General features: G+C 39.1%; 1 protein-coding gene across 5 annotated transcripts in view; it reads left to right on the top strand.

The window, feature by feature from the left end:
* The window catches only part of LOC144313761 (putative ankyrin repeat domain-containing protein 26-like protein), a 34735-nt gene that overhangs the window by 7063 nt on the left and 5942 nt on the right, over positions 1-21730 (top strand). The window contains exons 4-8 of one of the 5 annotated variants that reach the window (XM_077897002.1): positions 5965-6071; positions 9800-9870; positions 13112-13145; positions 18901-18970; positions 20141-20444. In XM_077897002.1, coding sequence (XP_077753128.1) covers positions 5965-6071; positions 9800-9870; positions 13112-13145; positions 18901-18970; positions 20141-20206 — 348 coding nt within the window. In that variant the 3' untranslated portion in view covers positions 20207-20444. Of the gene's footprint in view, positions 1-5964; positions 6072-9799; positions 9871-13111; positions 13146-16204; positions 16981-18900; positions 18971-20140; positions 20445-21730 lie in introns of those variants that run through there. The other 4 variants (XM_077897004.1, XM_077897006.1, XM_077897005.1 and 1 more) reach the window with 4 other exon arrangements.

The raw sequence follows: 21730 nt of genomic DNA, 5'->3' as shown, positions 1-21730 counted from the left end.
CTTTTTAAAAAAATTTTTTTTAAAGATTTTTTTTATTAATGATAGTCACAGAGAGAGAGAGAGAGAGAGAGAGAGACACAGGCAGAGGGAGAAGCAGGCTCCATGCACCAGGAGCCCGACATGGGATTCGATCCCGGGTCTCCAGGATCGCGCCCTGGGCCAAAGGCAGGCGCCAAACCGCTGCGCCACCCAGGGATCCCTCTTTTTTAAAATTTTTTTAGTTGGAGTTCAGTTTGCCAACAAAGAGCACAGCACCCAGTGCTCATCCCGACAAGTGCCCCCCCCTTGGTGCCCGTCACCCAGTCACCCCAACCCCCCACCCACCTCCCTTTCCACCATCCCTTGTTTGGTTCCCAGAGTTAGGAGTCTGTCATGTTCTGTCCCCCTCACTGATATTTCCCACTCGTTTTCTCTGCTTTCCCCTTTATTCCCTTTCACTCTTTTCTATTCCCCATATGAATGAGACCATATAATGTTTGTCCTTCTCCGATTGCCTTACTTCACTCAGCATAATACCCTCCAGTTGCATCCATGTTGAAGCAGATGGTGGTTATTTTTTGTTTCTAATTGTTGAGTAATCTGTGGTATATGTCCGCAATGGAGTATTACTCCGCCGTGAGATTTTATTTATTTTTGAGGAAGTGAGCGAGCATGTACAAGCAGGGGGTGTTGTGGGGGCAGAGGGAAAAGAAAGAGAGTAAGAATCTGAAGTAGACTTTGCACTGAGCCTGGCGCAGCGCTGGATCTTATAACTCTGATCATCACCTGAGTTAAGACCAAGAGTCAGATGCTCAACGGACTGAGCCACTCAGTTGCCCCTAAATAATGATACCTCTAAAGAAGCATTAGAGAATGCAGGTTTCTTTTATGTATTTATGGCAAATATTTATGAGAACACAGAATGTGTTCTGAAACTTTATTTTCAAAAATGTTTTCTCACCCAGTTTGTTTTCTTATTTAGTGTCAAACAACAGAGGAAAGCAAAATTTGCCTTGGAAATAGGCTTTGTCTTAAAACAGAAAACAAGTGTATTTTACAATATCAAATCTTGCTGCTGTTGAGAAGTTCCTATTTGATCAAAAAGTGATTTATTAACATGGTCGGAATTTATCTTTTATCAGCCTTGACTTAAGAGGGACAAAAGAGGGGAAAAGGAGAAAGCAGTCAGGAACATGCAGAGCGATTTAGACATTTGGCAAGTGAGGGGAAATATCAAGACAAGGTTTTTGGATTGTGTTTGTTTTTCTTCAGTGTTTATGTTTAGGTAAGGAGTCTTCAATTTTCAGGGATAATAATTCTTACTTTACGATCCAGTGAGTGTGTTGTAAATTTATATAGAGATCAATTCTAGGAGGACTCTAAGGACATCAGATTGGCAGTAAAGTGGTGGTTGAATGGGCATGAAAAGGGACGCCTGTGTGGCTCAGTGATTGAGCATATGCTTTCGGCTCAGGGCATGATCCCGTGGTCTCCTGAATCGAGTCCCACATGGTGCTCCTTGAATGGAGGAGCCTGCTTCTCCCTCTGCCTGTGCCTCTGCCTGTCTCTCTCTCTCTCTCTCTCCGTCTCTCATGAATAAATAAATAGAAATCTTAAAAAAAAAAAACAAAAAGTGGACAAGAAGAGGAAAGAACACAGTATAGTATTTTGCAGCTGTAGCCACTTAGATACGAGTCTAAACTCTGCTTGCAAATCTAGAATGTCTTGATGGGAAGGACGTAAGGAGTGTGTAAATAATGGAATCAAGTTGCATTTTGAGTTTACTAGTCCTTGTTCTACCTCCAGCCATGGAAATTGAATGCAGGTTTGATAAGTGACTCATTTCTGTTTTTGGCTGAATCCTCAAGTGATAGGAGAATTGGCCACATAGGTGAAAGAGGAGACTGGCATGGTTGTGTACTGTAGTAGTTCTCAGCTAGACTTGTGCTGGTGAATCACAGTCAACTAGGGAACTTTAAAAGGATTTACAAGCCAAAACTGTCCCGTGAAGATTTCGACGGAGTGAATCCAATAACGTGTGTACGCAGAAATTTGGAAATAGGGTTTTGAGATTCTGATACAACTCTTGGCTAAGAACTACTGAATGGGTAGGTATACATATACAAATTTAGAGATGTAAAAATATTAAATCTCTGGAAGAGATTTAACTGAAGTTGGATACTGGCTACTTCCTTCCACTCTCTCCAACATTAGCCTTTCATCTGTCTGTATCTCTTTGAGAATTACAGATGAAAATTATTGGTCATCTCTGTTGGCTTGAAAAATAATTACCTTTTCTTCCAGCTATCAGTCATTCACCAGCACCCAGATGGGAAGTCTTTATGAGTAGTCTTTACTAAGTAGAGTCTGACCCTTTAAAGATTTTACGTGTTTTGCTACCATTCTGATTATTACAAGCAGGGTTTTCCCAATTGCAGCAGTAGAAATCCGTGAACCTTCTTTTTTAGTTGAAGCTGTACGATAGACTATCTTAGGATGTCTTTCAAATTCATAGGGCCCGGGCATAATGCATAATCACTACTGTGTTAAACATTCAGCATGTAGTTAGTGACAATACAGATGGTAATTGTTTTAATAACTTTGCTTCAGCATTCCTCTGAACTCCTGTCTGTTCGGTTAGCAATGTGAGGGCAGTAAATACAAATAGATTGTAGTTGAAACAAGCATGGGAAAATTCTGACAGTAGGTGTTAATGAGTCTTCACAGCAATTTTCCTTAGAAAGTGGGGCCTAATTTGTTGGTAAAACATGATCCTGATGCTTTAGGAAAGGGTTGATGTCCAAGTATTTGTTTTACGCACGGCCATTGGAAACAGTCACAGCAAATAGAAAAACACAAGTAGGCTATAGACTAAATGTGGCCCCCGGATGTATTTAGTTTCCACTGTCAGTTGAGGTAACATTTAAAATTATGGCACGCATGTAGAACTCTGGATTTTGAGCTTTTCTTACAGATCACTTCTGTTACCTTGAGCCCATGCTGCTGTTTGGTATGCTGTGCAGAGGCTGTCCCTTTATAGGAGGCGTGTGTCTCCAGTTTGCTCGTGTCCCCGCCTAGGTTCTTCACTGACTCGTGTCACCTGCTTTGCCTCCATAAGCACTGAGTTTACAATTACTGTTTTATGGTATATTTTGACAAAGATTTCAAGATTTTCAAGACACTCCATATTAATTTGTAATATATATTTTGCATTTTATGTTAATTTCTTAGGATTGGGATTGAATTTTCTGTTTCTTTGTCTCCTTATTTTTTTCATTACTTTATTTAGTAATTGATGAAAGACACACAGAGAGAGGCAGAGAGCCAGGCACAGGGGGAAGCAGGCTCTCTATGGGGACCCTGATGTGGGCTCGATCCCAGGATCCCGGGATCACCATGCTAAACCACTGAGTCACCCGGTACCTCAGGATGAATTTTCCAAGTTAAAATTTAAAAGTTGTTTTTTTTTGAAAACCATTTTTTCTTTAAATGTACTGTATTCGTGTTCCTTTTGGAATATCTGCAGTCCTATGAGGTTAATCCGTTTTATTTGGATATATTATGCATATTGCAGAGAATATTAAATTATTTAGTATTATTGATTGTGCTAAAAATAATCTATGTAAGCCAGTATTAGAATTTTTTTGTTATTAAGATTTTTCATTTAAATTCATTTTACCAATCTGTAAAAACACAGTGCTCCTCCAGTATTCCTATTTTTATTGATAAGCTGTTATATTTTTATTTCTGATTTACACTTTGCCTAAAATACAAAATAATTATAAATAGTAATCACAGTAGAAACTGGAATACTAAGAGGATTTTTAGAAGTGGATATGCCTTACGGGTCCCAGAATTAATATCATTGAGACCAAATCTCATACTTATTTCACGTAGCATAATACCCTAAGTCAGTCAGAGGAAGACAGTTATCATATGGTCACATTCATTATGTAGATGTTAGAAACAAAACAGAGTATCAGAGGGTTAGAAGAAAAAGTAAAACAAGACAGAGTGAGGGAGACACACCATAAGAGACTCTTAATCATAAGAACCAACCTGAGTGTCCCTGGAGTGGTTGGTATGGGTGTTTGGGGTAACTGGGTGATGGACATTACAGAGGGCACATGATGGAATGAGCACTGGGTGTTACATAAGACTGCTGAATCACAACCTTTTACCTCTGAAACTAATAATACACTATATGTTATTTAATTGAATTTAATCAAAAAGGTAAAAATGAGAAAAATCTCATACTGAACTTTCTAACAGTTAAGATAAAGCTTTATCATTGTATAATAGGAGTAAGTCCAAGGATATTTATTTATTTATTTATTTATTTATTTATTTATTTATTTATTTATAATTTTATTTTAATTCAGTTTGCCACAATAAAGTATAACACCCAGCGCTCATCTCATCATTTGTGCCCTCCTTGACCAAGGACTATTTATTCTTTTAAAAAATATTTTATTGATTTATTCATGAAAGACACTGAGAGAGAGGCAGAGACACAGGCAGAGAGAGAAGCAAGCTCCATGCCGGGAGCCAGATGTGGGACTTGAACCTGGGACTCCAGGAACACACCCTGGGCTGAGGGCAGGAGCTCAACCTCTAAGCCACTCAGGTTTCCCAACCACGAACTACTTAGTATTAAGCATTCAATGTTTGTGTTGAAGCTTATTTCTTTTATTTATTTATTTATTCTTTTTCTATTTTTGATTTCTACTAAGCTTTATTTACGTATTTTAGAGAGACAGCTTGTACATGCACAGGCTTGGGGGGTTGGGTGAGGGGAAGAGGGAGAGAGTATCTTAAACAGACTTGGTGCTGAGTGCCAGGGGAGCCCAGAATCCAAGGTGGGGCTGGATCCCACCACCCTGAGACAAAACCAAGGGTCACTCAACTGGCTACGCAACCCAGCTACCCTGAAACCTAGCTCTTTTCATTCAGAGTCCATCTCCTTAGTGACTCCTTAGTGACTCAGTGTTTTGTGTTGACATCTGGGATCCCATACCATTGATAGAAGAGAATCAAGCAAGTTTGTACAACCTGGAGAAAACCCTTGCCTTTATTGGAAAGTTCTTAAAGCTATATCCCTGAGAACTCTTATTTCTCAAGTATTAATGTTTGCTACAAAAAAAAAAAAAAGGAATTGTCAAATGGGGATAAGCAAATGTAAATGGAGTTCATTTGTGCTACATGTATAGTGGAGTTTTGAGTATTTCACAAACATAGATGATCATTGAATCTTTCTTTTGGGGCACAGTGTCTTCCTTCTTGCAAATTATGTATTCTTTGGAATATAATTGAAAAAACACTATTCCAGAGATATCCATTAAAATCAATAACAATATTTTAAATATTCACTACTATGTTTTAGAGAGTGGAGATACAGAGATTAAAAAAATCACCCCTGCCTTCGAGAAGCTCTTGGTTTAGATGGTGTGGAATAGAGTGTACCATGGTATATTATGTGAGAGAAGCAAAGATTCTTGGAGCCAGGCAATGTTTGAAGCGAGTTTGTAGAATGACTTCAGGTAATCTATGAAGAGGTAGTGGAGGTCTATTTTTTTTTAATTTTACTTTTTAAAAGGATTTTATGTTTTTGAGAGAGACAGAGAGCAAGCAAGCAGGAGAGAGAGCACGAGTGGAGGGGAGGGGCAGAGGGAGAGGGAGAAGCTGACTCCTTGCTGCAGAGGGAGCCCAAGGTAGGGCTCCATCCTGAGACCCTGGGATCATGACCTGAGCTCATGAGCTGAAGGCAGATGCTTGACCAACTGAGCCACCCAGGCTCCCTGAGAAAGCAGTCTTTTAAAAAGAAGGAGCAGGTGGTGAAAACACAGAGGGGTGAGAAGGAAGGGGCTGATTTTATTTACTTTCTACAGTATATGTTTTAAGTTTAGCAGAATGTATAGAAATTTTAAAATTTAGCATGCAAATATGTAATTTTATAAATTATAAGTTGTTTTTTCACTTTTACAGGATGGCCTCACACCAGTTTTAGTTGCTCTAAATGAAAACAAAGAGCAAATGGTGAAATTTTTAGTAGGAAAAGGAGCACGTCTACTTTCAGGGGATACGGTTAAAAGGTAGAGTATTTTTTTGTTTTGTTTTTTAAACCTTACTATTTTGTCTTGAGTGGTAACAATTTCTCATGTCATAAATTTTATCTTAATAAGATGATTAAGTTATAGTCATATAGTGAAAAATGTCAGGATGTCATCTCTTAGGTAGAAAGCAATTATTCTGACAGGCCAACATGAACAGTGTATAGCAGAATTCATATTTCTTTGTAATATTGATTGATGTCATTTGCAATAGTTTTTTTGCCATTGGATTTTATATTAAAAGGGTTTCATATTAATATTATTAGTTTTATAATGGGGACTCCCAACTTGTAGTTTACTTTATGACACAATTCTGGATATCTGAACTCTTTTATTAATATTTTTTAAGATTCTATTTCATACTTTAAAAGATATACAATAAGCATAAGTAGGAGTTGTTTTGTTTTTTTGGATGACACTTTGCTTTATTACTTTTTGTTGAAGAATACTGATGTTGTTAGATGATCCCGAAGTGGTTACCATTAGCAGATACTCTGGGTTCATCAGTTTTTATACTTTTTCATGTCCAGTATGTTTTATCATTTTCATTTTTAATTGGAATGGATTGAAGGATGAAAGAGAACCTTAGGTGAATAGACTCTTCCTTTAATGAGGATAAATCATAGGTGAGTGATAAAGAGAAAAGAGATGGACTTTAGATTCACAGAAGACTAGGTTTAATTGTTAGCTTGCCTCCTTGCTGGGTATGTGACCTTGGAAACATTACTTACCATCACCAGATACATATCCTGATATGAAAAGGAGGATAATAATATATCCTTCAAGGGTGGTTGTGTGTAAATAATTATATATATATAATCATGTGATTTAGTGCCTACCACATGTTTAACTTAACATCACTAACTGCAACTATGACTGTTTTCTTATCATTAGTGTGAATATTACTGTTTTAAGCCTACAGATAGCTTTTATACCGACCTGGCCTCCAGGTGGTTTGGAGGTACACTGTACCAGTTTAAGGAAGAAATGGGGATTTTTAAAATGATTTTATTTATTTATTCATGAGAGACACACAAAGAGAGGCAGAGACACTGGCAGAGGGAGAAGCAGGATCCGGAACTCCAGGATCACGCCCTGAGCCAAAGGCAGACACTCAACCGCTGAGCCACCCAGACGTCACAAAATGGGGAATTTTTTTAAAAAAAACCCTTCACCTATTCAGATCAGTGACCTTGGCATAGTTTCTTGTTCATCAGAGGGTTTTAAATTAGCAACTTCTACTATGATACCCAAGTGGAACCAGAGACTTCTTTTTTGTCCCTTCATTTTAGCCGTGGGGTTAATTTACAAAAATGAACACTTGGACATGTTAGTGGTCAATTCTGTAGCAACATGTGAGATATTACCCTGATGAAGTATATCAGATTAGGTGCTTAAATACTCTGAGTTCTTAAGGATGAAGTTATCTCTCTGTTATTTTAGAATAGCCCTTATGCTTGCTGTAAAATATGCTGTAAAAGATGAACCATGAAATATAGTCAGTCTTCTCTTTAGGAAGGTTTTCCTAAGATGTATATGGATGGACTGCAGAAGAATATGCTATTATTAATAGTATTAATATGTAAGTTTACATTAAAATGCTAGTTATTACTAGGATACCTGGGCGGCTCAGCGGTTGAGTGTCTGCCGTGGGCACAGGGCATGATCCCGGGGCCTGGGGATCGAGTCCCACATCTGGCTCCCTGTGAGGAGTCTGGTTCTCCCTCTGCTGATGTCTCTGCCTCCTCTCTCTCTCTCTCTCTCTCTCTCTCTCTCTGTGTGTGTCTCTCATGAATAAATAAGTAAAATCTTTTTTCAAAAGTGAAAATAACTTAAAACATGCTAGATATTTCTCAACTGAGGTTTAAAATATAGTAAAATAGTGTTACTTCCTATGTAACAGCTGAGAAGGTATAATTTGATTCAGCACTTTGGGATGGCAGTGAGTTAGAGCCTATCATCACCCAGAAACCAAGCAAAAGGCTAGACTAGTTAGAAGTAGCAATGGGTGCAGGGTTCTTTATGTCAGGACTCTTGAGACCTTTATTTTTAGGGATCCTCACTGTATCTGTTTCATTCCAACTATAACCCTTCTGCATGGGGTTCACATAATGTTATACCTGGGTGCTTTTTAAAAAGATTTTATTTATTTATTTATTTATTTATTTATTTATTTATTTGAGCAAGCACAAGTGAGGCGGAGGGGTGGAGGGAGAGGGAGAAGCCGACACTCTGCTGAGCTGGGAGCCCAACACAGGGCTGGATCCTTGAGGCCATACCTGAGCCAAAGGCAGATGGTTAACTGACTGAACTACCCACCTCAACGTCTGTTTTGACTATTACTTGTGTCCTAAGATGTTCAGTCTCATAGAAAACTGTATACTTTTCCTTGTGGGTTATCGCCTATACTTTCCCCCTTGAATTTCCCGAGAACCTAAGGGTTTCCCTAAGACCAGAGAGACAGTCCTCTTTCATAATAAGCCTTTTGGATGGAAAAAAGGACATGCTCATCATTCTGTGGTTTCCTTTGATTCTGTTCCTGCAACATTGCTGTTGAAACCGGTTCTGCAGTCCAGTCATGATTGACTTTTGCTCATAGGATGCCCTTGCTGATCCTCATTCGTCAGTCCTCATGGTGATCCACACTTAGAATTCAAACTTACAACCCTTTTTTGTTTATTACGTATGCTTATATGCTCAGCTGCTATTCCAAAGCCACCGGCGTGCTGTTCTGGCAGCTGGGCCTTCTGGCTTTAGCCCCATACACCCTTCCCTTCACACTCAAAAACCTTATGTGGAAACCATATGTTAGCCCAGACCTTCATGATGAATTAACCTTCGAGGATTTTGTTTGTCTTTTCTGCTGGCAGACTTTAGTTAGGACCATTCTAAACTATTAAAGGAGTTCAAATAATACTACAAGAAGAGACTGGACTTTCCCTTTGTTCCTACATCTGTACCCGAAGCCTGCTTTATTTTTTTAATTTTTTTAAGATTTTATTTTTATTTATTCATGAGAATACACAGAGAGGAGAGAGAGAGAGGCAGAGACACAGGCAGAGGGAGAAGCAGGCTCCATGCAGGGAGCCCGACATGGGACTCGATCCTGGGTCTCCAGGATCATGCCCTGGGCTGAAGGCCATGCTAAACCACTGAGCCACCCGGGCTGCCCCCCAAGCTTGCTTTAACTCCTGTGGAATACCTTTTTTATTAGGTCATGGAAGGTCTCATATTGCCCTTCCCAGAGTTGTGGGCATCACCTTGCCTGAGAGACCACGTTTTGGGTATAATACCTCATTAAATCCTCCTAACAGCCTTGTAATATAAGATGGTAAGATTCCTGTTTTATAGAGAAAGACTTTGAGTGGAAGAGAAGTGGCTGGTCTAAGAACAAAAGCTGCTGGTTTTAGAGCTGGGACTTTGGGATTTGAGACACTTTCCATTATGGCAGGCTAACTCTTAGTTTACTGAGCAAAATGCCTTCAACTCATGACTGGTTCACCTTACTTTTGTTTCTCCTTTAATTATAATTACATACTTGATAAAAGTTTTTAGAATTAACAAATTTGAAGTACCTATTCGGGTAATTTAAGTTTTGATGTTAACCCTGATATTCTTTGAAAAATCTTAAGAATTTGATATATCTGGTAAATATTTTTCATATCAGTATTAAAAAAGTCTCATTGTTTATCACTCTTTCTTATACGTAGCAGTGACCAACTAATTTCTGAACATGAAGAAGAAATGAAACCTGAAAATTCTTCACAGAATCATGATCTAGGTACGATTTTTTAGAGTGAATTACTTATGGTGGTCCTAACATAGATGAAGTCAGAGTAAGGCAGTTTTGATAATGAAAAAGCAATGAAAACAAAACGAAACAAATCGGATGTGTAAATTGCATGGGTGTTTGGTTTCTTAATTTCTTTCTTAATAGTCTCGGATTCAGAATTTGAGAAGTTCTTTTTGGTAATTTAAAATATGAGGCAGTATTGTCTGAAAATAAATTCGTTATCTTAGTATTTTTTAGAATTTATTTCTTTATTCCTCAGAGACACAGAGAGAGAGGCAAAGAGAGAGGCAGAGGGAGAAGCAGGCTCCATACGGATGCCTGATGTAGGACTCAATCCCAGAACCTGGGATCACAACCTCAACCAGTGAGCCATCCAGGTGCCCTCATTAGTTATGAGACTTAAAATCCTATGGGATAGCTTTGTGTAAATAAGGAAAAAAGATTTTCAAGTTAGTATGTTTTATGTTTCCTCTATAAACATGTTATAAAAATTACTGGTTATACAAATGGTATTTTGACTTTTACAAGTGGATTTCATTTAGTAAATATTATTATAGCGTGATTTGTCTCATTATCCTTAAAACTGGAACTCTGCAATACCTTGCTGGTCCTTTACACAAATGGCAAACAATAAGAACTGCAAAACTTAGCTAGTGTGCAGAAAGACCAATGAGATTGCTTGATTTTTTAGGTGATGACCTATCCTACGGAAGCCCGTTGAGGAACACAGGTTATTTTAGATGCTGTTGCATCAACACAATCTCACTATTAGTGACTTCACTTCTCTTAAGTCAGAATGTGATATGTTGACTTCATTAGAACAATGTTCTCTCCTGTTTGTTGCATAATACTGTAGTTTTTTGGAAATAAGATACTCTGTTATTAGTCAAAAGATGATCATAATAAATATTCAAAAAGGGCAACTTGGGCTCAACAAATTATAATAAAAGCACAAAAATGTTCGCAGTCACAAAGATGTTACCGTTGCTCCCCAGAGGTGGCACCTAGTGTGTTGCATGGTCTGAAATGTAGGAAGAAACCTTTAACTTAGTGGATCTCTATCACAGAAATTCTTTAGGTTGGCTTTGGTTTTGCAAGTTATAGGAAGCAAAGATGGAATAGAGTTTTGGTCTTTCAAGGTGCTCATAATAGAGCTGTCTTTGTGTTGTGTTTTTTTTTTTTAAGATTTTAATTTATTTATTCATGAGAGACAGAGAGAGAGAGAGGCAGAGATATAGGCAGAGGGAGAAGCAGGCTCCAGGCAGGGAGCCCAACATGGGACTTGATCCGGGAAGTCGGGGATCAGGACCTCAGCCAAAGGCAGACACTCAACCGCTGAGTCACCCAGGAGTCCCTGTCTCTTTTCCTGCTTGGCTAATTAGCAACAGCTTCAGGCATATTTTCACATGACAATATCCATGACCAGAAGAACTGTGTTTGTCTTTGTGTTTCTTTTATATAGGAAGAAAACTCAGCAGCTTGCAGTAAACTTCCCCTAACATTTTATAGGCTAGGTAACATGACTTGCTTGTTCCTAAACCAGTCACTGGTAAGTCAGGTACTGTGATTAGCTTAGAATAATCCTTTCTCCTTTTGCAGCTGGGGCGAGACCACATTCTTTGTGTATTGGGACACTAAATATCCAAATAAAGCTGTGGTTCTCCAGCAAGAATGAAGAATATGGAATGGCTGTTGGGGAGGGAGCCAGCAGGGATTGATAGGAGAATTTGAAATAGAAGAGTAATCAGATTAGATTTGAATTAGGGCCCTTTGGTTATGGCATAAAATGGGGATCACCAGGCTTTTCTTAAAAGGGCCAGATAGTGAATATTTTAGGCCCTGGGGTCTCACACTCTGCCATTGTCGTGTGAAAGTAGCCATAGCAATATGTATTGAAATAGATGTGACTGTGCTCCATTACAACTTTATTTACAGAACCAGATGGCAGGTTGGATTTGGCCTGTGGCCATAGTTTGCAGGCGTCTCGTGTGGAGGATAGATTGAAGAATACCAAGTTAAAGATACTGGAAGACAAAGGAAGCTTTTATTTCCTTAGCCAAGTATCAGTCCATTTTGAAATTTTCAGCCCTCTCTACTGAACAAGTCAGGAGGCTCAATTCAATCCATTTAAAATGTTGTTCTTGGGATCCCTGGGTGGCGCAGCGGTTTAGCACCTGCCTTTGGCCCAGGGCGTGATCCTGGAGTCCCGGGATCAAGTCCCACGTCAGACTCCGGGCATGGAGCCTGCTTCTCCCTCTGCCTGTGTCTCTGCCTCAGTCTCCCTCTCTCTCTCTGTGTGTCTATCATGAATAAATAAATAAATCTTTAAAAAAAAAATGTTGTTCTTGGGATCCCTGGGTGGCGCAGTGGTTTGGTGCCTGCCTTTGGCCCAGGGCGCGATCCTGGAGACCCGGGATCGAGTCCCACGTCGGGCTCCCGGTGCATGGAGCCTGCTTCTTCCTCTGCCTATGTCTCTGCCTCTCTCTCTCTCTCTCTCTCTCTCTCTCTCTCTCTGTGTGACTATCATAAATAAATAAAGAAAAAAATATTAAAAAAAATAAAAAAAATAAAACGTTCTTTTTCTAGGCCTTATGTCTTTCTCTAGAAAAGGTTTTGAGAAGAGTTTATTTATTTATTTGAAAGATAGCACAAGCGAGGTGGAAGGACAGAGGGAGAGAGAAAAGCAGACTCCCTGAGGGTCTCCACCCAGGACCCCAAGATTGTGACCGGAGCCGAGCCGAACTTTGTGATGAGGCATTTCATCCTGAACTTAGCAGTCTCCACTGAGGAGCTGGAGAGGTTCCGTTGTGTTCCAGCTAAATATGTATAGTCTGTTTTAACTGCTCCTAGTAGTGGAAGTCCAGGAAAATCATGCTATTTAAGTTTGCCATTGTCACTTTATGATAATGATTCTGCTAATGATACCATTTCCTGTCAGTCTCATAGGGTTTGGTTTGGTTACAATAATGGTCATTAGAAACATCCACTTGTATGTACCACATCCTGATAACTAGAATTCTTTCTTGCATTGGTAAATATAGAGGAGAAAATGAGATTTCTTAATGCATTAACTGCCTACCAATAGTACAATTAATATCCACTGTAGTGTGGTTTCCAGGTGTGGTCCCAAAGGAATACTTTTGAACAAGTCATCATCTGTCTTACAGTTTTAATATTCTGTATTTTTCTATTGTTGACTTAGAATGTATTTTCCTGCTTTCTTTATTAGTGGCTAAGAAGTCTGAAGAAGTCTCTTTAAGCAGGTAGGACTTTTATGGATTTTTTTAAAATCATGTGTTAACCAAGGAAGTGGAGAGGAAAGGATTTGTTGAGTGTTGTCTTCTGGGCTAGACACTGTATTATGTGCTTAATACGTCTTACTTATTACTTATTAGTCATTGCAATAGTTTCACCAAGGAGCTGTGCTGTTATAGCCTACTTTTTTTTAACTAGTCAGCTGTAGTTCAGGGAGATGGATAAACTGACCCAGGATTCCATAGTTAATGAGTAGCAGACCCATGATTTGAATGTTAGCCTGCGTGGCTCCCACATACATGTTTTGCCCCTCAGCAGCACTGGAATTAAGATACAGATCTTAGATCATCCCAGAATGTCAAATTTCATTACATGTTAACTCTGATTTAGAGTTTTCTTAAGAACCAGGCAAGTCCAAGCATTTTCCTAATATATTTGACACAACTAGTGATAGCTAGAGGTAATTATTGCAGTGGTAACTAGTTTCTTGTTTTTACTGTCAAAAATTTTGGAGTGGATCTCAGTTACCTATGACCATAGTACCATAGCTTTTACATAAGCAAGCCCTAATCAGGCAAGCTCTTAGATATAGTGACGTCTGCTCTCCTTGAGATGAATGATATTTCTGAAAGTGAAGGATATGCAATCTAGGTATAGACCATGTAACGTTAATTAAATTTATCATCTATTTAGAGGGTATTTCTAAACAGTTGTCTATTTACTGACTTCTCAGTCTAATTTTCCCTTTAGGCTGGCACCCTTGATAAGTTCTGTGAAGCTTTTTCTTTTTTTGTAGACTTTTTTGCTTTTATCCATGTCCTTTCTATACTCTTTTCTTGATTTTTTTAAACTTTCTTCTCCAATTTTCTTGCTGTTTCTTTTATTCCATTACTTTTTATCATTTCTGCAGCTAAGGATTCTCCATTTTTCTAAAGTCAAAATGAAAAGCAGATAGAATTTCAGGGTTTTAAAGAATCTTAGAGATGTGTTAATCAAAATACTCTCTGATGCTGTAACCCATGTTTAACATCCTTACCAAGTGGTTGTTGAAGTGGAGAATTTGAAACTCAAAAGGGATTAAAGTGACTTACTTGAATTTGATAACTGACAGAAATGAGATTTAAATTTAGATTTTTTCCCTTTTCTCTCATGTTTGATTTCATAATATAAAGATAGGGAGTGGGTCTAGTGTACACGAGATGGGAATTAGCAGGAGTGGGCATGTTTCAAGAAGAACCACACTGGGTTGAATAGGAAAAAGAGTTTTAGAAATGATGACAGAATATTGGAGTTTATGACAAGATAGACAAAGGTCAATTACACAAAGAAAGAACACAAGATATTGGTTGTTGTTTATAAAAGCATATTAAAATAGAGCGTTCAAGAGAGTCCTGAGCAGCATTTCTTTTTGTTGGTTTATTTATTTATTTATTTATTTATTTATTTATTTATTTTAATTTTTATTTATTTATGATAGTCACACACAGAGAGAGAGAGAGAGAGAGAGAGAGAGAGGCAGAGACACAGGCAGAGGGAGAAGCAGGCTCCATGCACTGGGAGCCCAACATGGGATTCGATCCCGGGTCTGCAGGATCGCGCCCTGGGCCAAAGGCAGGCACTAAAGCGCTGCACCACGCAGGGATCCCTCTTTTTGTTGGTTTAATTGAAGGAACTAGCATACTTCAGGGTTTCTTTTCCTTTAAAAAAAGAAAAAGATTTTACTTATTTATTCATGAGACACACAGAGAGAAAGAGAGAGAGAGAGAGAGAGAGAGAGAGACAGAGATACAAGCAGAGGGAGAAGCAGGCTCCATGCAGGGAGCCTGACTTGGGACTCGAACCTTGGGTCTCCAGGATCATGCCCTGGGCTGAAGGTGGCACTAAACCGCTGGGCTATCCGGCTGCCCTACTTCAGAGTTTCTGTTGAGAAACATTAAAATAAGGTGAGCCACTGGCAAGAGTATTTACAGCAAATAGGAATGGGACATCATCGACTTCTACCCCACCTTACAGAAGGCGGGTTAGATCCTTTCAAATAATGGGGGGAATGGAGATTCTGAACTATGTAAATGTATGGCCCAAGGTCACAGGGTCTTGTGATCGCTCCACCTCTTTTCGTAATTCTCTGATGCCCTTCCCATGTATGTGTAGGGTTTGGTGGGGTAGGACTAGCTGTCAGATCAATAACGGAGCTTCATTTGGGTAGTTGGTAAGGTGCCTACATTGAGATGACTGCATGGATGACTCAGACTCCATTTAGCTGGTTCTCCAGGAGCAGGAAATGGCTCCTATTCTTGGTCATTTGAGCCTTTCCTTGTTTTGGGAATCTGTGCCTTGGCAGGCTAAAGACTTAAACGTTGGAGAGTGCCACTGAGCCCTGCAGAGGAGTGATCCAGGAGTGGGAGCTCACAAAAAGAAAATATTAGGCAGTGTGTGGGGAAATAGAGGCACAGATATCGGGACTATTTTTATAGCAGTCTCTCTTCTTGGGTATCTGAGTGCCCTTGATGATTTTTAAGGTCTTGCTCGTTTATGTGGACGTAAATAAGGCAGGACTTGTGAAACTTGGATTTTATAATTTTTAATCTTTTAATCTCTTCAGGAATAGTATTCCAAGTAATAACATATAAATTTGTTCTTTAACATCTGTAGATAGTTCCTTTTCAAAATTTAAGTATAGTTGACACACCGTTATGTTGGTTTCATGTGTACAACATAGTGATTCAGCAGGTCTATGTTGTTACCCCATGCTTACCACAAGTGTAGCTACCATGTGTTACTGCATATTGCTGTTACAATACTATTGACTATATTCCCTATGCTGTACTTTTATCCCTGTGACTTACCATAACTGGAATGCTGAACCTCCCACTTCCCTTCACCCATTTTTTCTGTCCCCCACCCACTTCCCTTCTGGCAATACAGAATTCTCTGTACTTATGGGTCTGGTTCTGCTTTTTGGTTGTTTGTTCATTTGTTCTGCTTTTTTGATTCTACATATAAGTGAAATCATACAGTAATTTTCTATTTTGCTCTGACTTATTTCACTTGGCTTAATACCCTCCAGGTAATCCACATTGTTGCAAATGGTAAGGTTTCATTCTTTTTTATGGCTGAGTAATATTGCTCTGTGTGTGTGTGTGTGTGTGTGTGTGTGTGTGTTATACATCTGTTGATGGACATGGGTTACTTTCATATCTTGGCTGTTGTAAATAATGCTGCAATAAACATTGGGGTACATATGTCTTTTCAAATTAGTGTTTTCTTTTTTTGGGGGTAAGTAAGTACCCAGTAGTGGATTACTGGATCATGTGGTATTTCTATTGGTACTTCTTCAAGGAAACTCCATTTTGTTTTTTACAGTGGCTGCCCCAATTTCTATCCTCATCACCAGCTCACGAGTATTCCTTAGTCTCTGCATCCTCACCAATATTTTTTAGTGTGTGTTTTTGATTCTAGCCATTCTGACAGGTGGAAGGTGATAATTCATGGTGGTTAACTTTTGTCCAGTTAGCTGTCAGACATTTCAGAGAATTCCTCACCTGTCACACTTAGTTATGGGAACTAAAACTGGGCCTTTACTGGGCATTTCACAGGTTAGGAGAGGTGAAAGCAAAATAGATAAACCCTTTTTAAAAACAGAGGCCAAGGGGTGCCTGGCTGGCTCAGTCGGATAAGCGACTGCCTTTGGCTTGGGTCATGATGTCAGGGTACTGGGATAGAGCCACATATAGGGCTCTCTGCTCAGCAGGGGCCCTGCTTCTTTCCCCTCCCTCCACCTGCCTCTCTGCCTACTGTGCACACACACACACACTCTCTCTCTCTCTCTCAAATAAATAAATAATAAATAAATAAATAAATAAATAAATAAATAAATAACGTGTTAAAAAAAATAACACAGAGGCCAAATTTTGAAAGACCTGTATTCTGAAAACATTGGTGAAAGCAACTGAGGATGACACAAAGACATGGAAAGAATTCCATCTCATAGATTGGAAGAGCACCTATTGTTAAACTGTGTATAGGACCCAAAGCAATCTACAAATTTAATGCAATGCCTACTAAAATCCATCGACATGTTTCACAGAACTAGAGCAAACAACACTAAATTTATATGGAACCACTGAAGACCTCAAATAGCCAAAGCAATATTGGAAAAAGAAAAACATAACTGGAGATATCTCTATGCTAGATTTCAAGTTATATTACAAAGCTGTAGTAATCAAAATGGCATAGTATTGGCATTAAATGGATACAAATATCAGTAGAATAGTATAGAAAATCCAGAAATAAACTATAATGATATGGTTAATTAATCTTTGACAAAGCAAGAAAGAATATCCAATGGTTTGAAAAGGCAGTCTCCTTCAATAAATGATGCTAGGAAAACTGAATGGGTATATAAAAGCTTGAAACAGGACCACTTTCTTTCACCATTTACAAAAATAAATTCAAAATGGTTTAAAGATATAAATATATCACATGAAACCATTTTATCCTTGAAGAGAGCACAGGCAATGATCTCTCTGGTATTAGCTGTAGCCAGGTTTTTTTTGTTTGTTTGTTTGTTTTTATGTCTCCTGAGGCAAGAGCAATAAAAGCAAAATAAACTGTTGGGGCTACATCAAAATCAAAAGCTTTTGCAGTGAAGGAATCATTCCACAAAACTAAAAGGCAACCTTACAGAATGGGAGAAGACATTTGCATATGACATATCTGATAAAGGTTAGTATAAGAATCTAAAGAACTGATACATCTCAACACCCAAAACACAATCCAGGTCAAGAATGATCAGAATGTATCAGACATTTTTCCAAAGAAGATGTCCAGTTGGCCAACAGATACATAAAAAGATGATCAGCATCACACGTCATCAGGGAAATGCAAATCAAAACTACAATGAGATAGCGCTGCACACCTGTCAGAATGGCTAAAATCAAAACCACAAGAAACAAGTGTAGGTGAGGATGTGGAGAAAAAGGAACCCTGTTGCACTTTTGGTGGAAGTGCAAACTGGGACAGCCACCATGGGAAACCGTATGGCGGTTCCTCAAAAAGTTAAAAACAAAACTAACAATCCAAGAGTTGCACTCCTACGTATTTACCCAGATATGACAAACACACCAATTCAAAGGGATACATGCACCTCATGTTTTTATTACAGCATTATTTGCAATCATCAGCCTAAGTGTGCATGTTGATGGATTAGTGAATAAAAAGTGGTTATATACATATATATATACACACACACATACACACAATGGAATATTGTTCAGCCATTGAAAAGAATGACATCTTGTCATTTGCATGGTGAGAGCTAGAGCGTATTACGCTAAGCAGTGTAAGTCAGAGAAAGACAAATATGATTTCACTCCTAAGTAACATGTAAGAAACAAAATAAAAATGAGCGAAGGAGACAGAAAAGACAGATTTACCAAGAAGAAGACTGCTATAGAGAACAAACTGATGGTTACCAGGGCGGATGTTGGTAGGGGAATGGGTGAAATAGGAGATGGGAATTAAGGAATGCACTAGTCATGATGAGCACTGGGTGATGTATGGAATTACCAAATCATTATATTGTATATATGAAACGAATGTAACACTGTATGTTAAGGATACTAGAATTAAAAATAAAAGCTTAACCAAAACGAGGCTAAATTTTCGTATGTCAAGAAACTTCATTAATAAACAGCTGACTTTGACTCGATTTTTCTTTTTAAAGAAATGAACTTGTCTTTGTTTTCTATTTTTGCTGTAAAGTCGTACCCGCAAAGCTGATACTGATGATTCAAGGCCTTCAAAACATGAGGACTTAACTTCTGGTACCAAGGTAAAGTACTCTCTTGTAAAATTAATTTTCCTGCTCTGAGTTTAGTGTTGTGTATTATTTACTCTTAAAATATAAAGTGGCTTGCCTCTTGTCATTTTATGTTTTTTTTTTAACTTTTTTTTATTGGAGTTCATTTGCCAACATTTAGCATAACACCCAATGCTCATCCTGCCAAGTGACCCCCTCAGTGCCCATCACCCAGTCACCCCAACCCCCCACCTCCCTTTCCACCTACCCCTATTCATTTCCCAGAGTTAGGTGTCTCTCATATTCTGTCACTCTCACTGATATTTTCACTCATTTTTTCTCCTCTCCCTATGTTCCCTTTCACCAATTCTTATATTCCCCAAATGAATGAGAACATATAATGTTTGTTCTTCTCAAATTGACTTATTTTGCTCAGCATAATACCCTCCAGTTCCATCCACCTCAAAGCAAATGGTGGGTATTTGTCATTTCTAATGGCTGAGTAATATTCCATTGTATACATAGACCACATCTTCTTTATCCATTCATCTTTCGATGGGCACCGAGGCTCCTTCCACAGTTTGGCTATTGTGGACATTGCTGCTATAAATATTGGGGTGCAGGTGTCCTGCGTTTCACTGCATCTGTACCTTTGGGTAAATCCTCAGAAGTGCAATTGCTGGGTCATAGGGCAGTTCTATTGTTAACTCTTTGAGAAACCTCCACACAGTTTTCCAGGGTGGCTGTACCCGTTCAGATTGCTACCAACAGTGCAAGAGGGTTCCCCTTTCTCCACATCCTCTCCAACATTTGTTGTTTCCTGCCTTGTTAATTTTGCCCATTCTCACTGGTGGAAGATGATACCTCATTCTGGTTTTGATTTATATTTCCCTGATGGCCAGTGATCCGGAGTATTTTCTCATGTGCTTGTTGGCCATGTCTGTGTCTTCCTCTGTGAAATTTCTGTCCATGTCTTTTGCCCATGGCATGATTGGATTGTTTGTTTCTTTGCTGTTGAGTTTACTAAGTTCTTTATAGATCTTGGATACTAGCCAAGATATCTGAAAGGTCATTTGCAAATAACTTCTTCCATTCTGTAGGGTGCCTTTTAGTTTTCTTGACTGTTTCTTTTGCTATGCAGAAGCTTCTTACCTTGATGAAGTCCCAATAATTCATTTTTGCTTTGCTTTCTCTTCCCTTCAGGGATGTATCTTGCAAGAAGTTGCCGTGGCCAAGTTCAAAAAGGGTGTTGCCTGTGTTCTCCTCTAGGATTCTGATGGATTCCTGTCTCACATTTAGATCTTTCATCCATTTTGAGTTTATCTTTGTGTATGGTGTAAAAAAGTGGTCCAGTTTCATTCTTCTGCATGTGGCTGTCCAATTTTCCCAGCACCATTTATTGAAGAGACTGTCTTTTTTCCAGTAGATAGTCTTTCCTGCTTTGTTGAATATTAGTTGACCATAAAGTTGAGAGTCCACTTGTGGATTCTGCATTCTGTTCCATTGATCTATGTGTCTGTTTTTATGCCAGTACCACACTGTCTTGATGACCACAGCTTTGTAGTACATCCTGAAATCTGGCATTGTGATGCCCCCAGCTATGGTTTTCTTTTTTAATATTCCCCTAGCTATTTGGGGTCTTTTCTGATTTCACACAATTTTTTTTTTTATTTTTTTTATTTATGACAGATAGAGAGAGAGAGAGAGAGAGGCAGAGACACAGGCAGAGGGAGAAGCAGGCTCCATGCACCGGGAGCCCGATGTGGGATTCGATCCCGGGTCTCCAGGATCACGCCCTGGGGCAAAGGCAGGCGCCAAACCGCTGTGCCACCCAGGGGTCCCGATTTCACACAAATCTTAAGATGATTTGTTCCAACTCTCTGAAGAAGGTCCATAGTATGTTGATAGGGATTGCATTAAATGTGTAAATTGCCCTGGGTAGCATTGAAATTTTTCCAATCTATGAGCATGGCATATTTTTCCATCTCTTTGGGTCTTCCTCAATTTCCTTCTGAAGTGTTCTGTAGTTTTGAGGGTGGAGACACTTTACCTCTTTGGTTATGTATATTCCTAGGTATCTTATGCTCCTGGGTGCAATTGTAATTGGGATTGACTCCTTCATTTCTCTTTCTTCAGTCTCATTGTTCGTGTATAGAAATGCATCTGATTTCTGGGCATTGATTTTGTATCCTGCCACAATCCCAAATTGCTGTATGATTTCTAGCAATCTTGGGGTGGAGTCTTTTGGGTTTTCTTTTTCTTTCTTTTTTTTTTTAAGATTTTATTTATTCATTTATTTATGAGATACAGTGAGAGAGAGAGTCAGAGACACAGGCAGAGGGAGAAGCAGGCTCCAATAGGGAGCCGGACGCGGGACTCGATCCCAGGTCCCCAGGAGCAGGCGCTGGGACGAAGGAGGCGCTAAACCGCTGAGCCACCCAGGCTGCCCTCTTTTGGGTTTTCTATGCACAGTATCATGTCATCTGCAAAGAGGGAGAGTTTGACTTCCTCTTTGCCACTTTGAATGTCTTTTGTTTCTTTTTGTTGCCTGATTGCTGAGGCTAGGACTTCTAGTACTCTGTTGAATAGCAGTGGTGAGAGTGGACATCCCTGTCTTGTTCCTGATCTTAGGGGACAGGCTCCCTGTGTTTCCCCATTGAGAACGATATTTTTGTAGATGGCTTTTAAGATGCTGAGGAATGTTCCCTCTATCCTTATATTCTGAAGAGTTTTGATCAGGAATGGATGCTGTATTTTGTCAAATGCTTTCTCTGCATCTATTGGGAGGATCAT

The sequence above is a fragment of the Canis aureus genome, chromosome 5 (assembly GCF_053574225.1).
Source record: "Canis aureus isolate CA01 chromosome 5, VMU_Caureus_v.1.0, whole genome shotgun sequence".
In the NCBI taxonomy this organism is placed as follows: Eukaryota; Metazoa; Chordata; class Mammalia; order Carnivora; family Canidae; genus Canis; species Canis aureus.
This window is presented reverse-complemented; position numbering and strand designations above follow the sequence as displayed.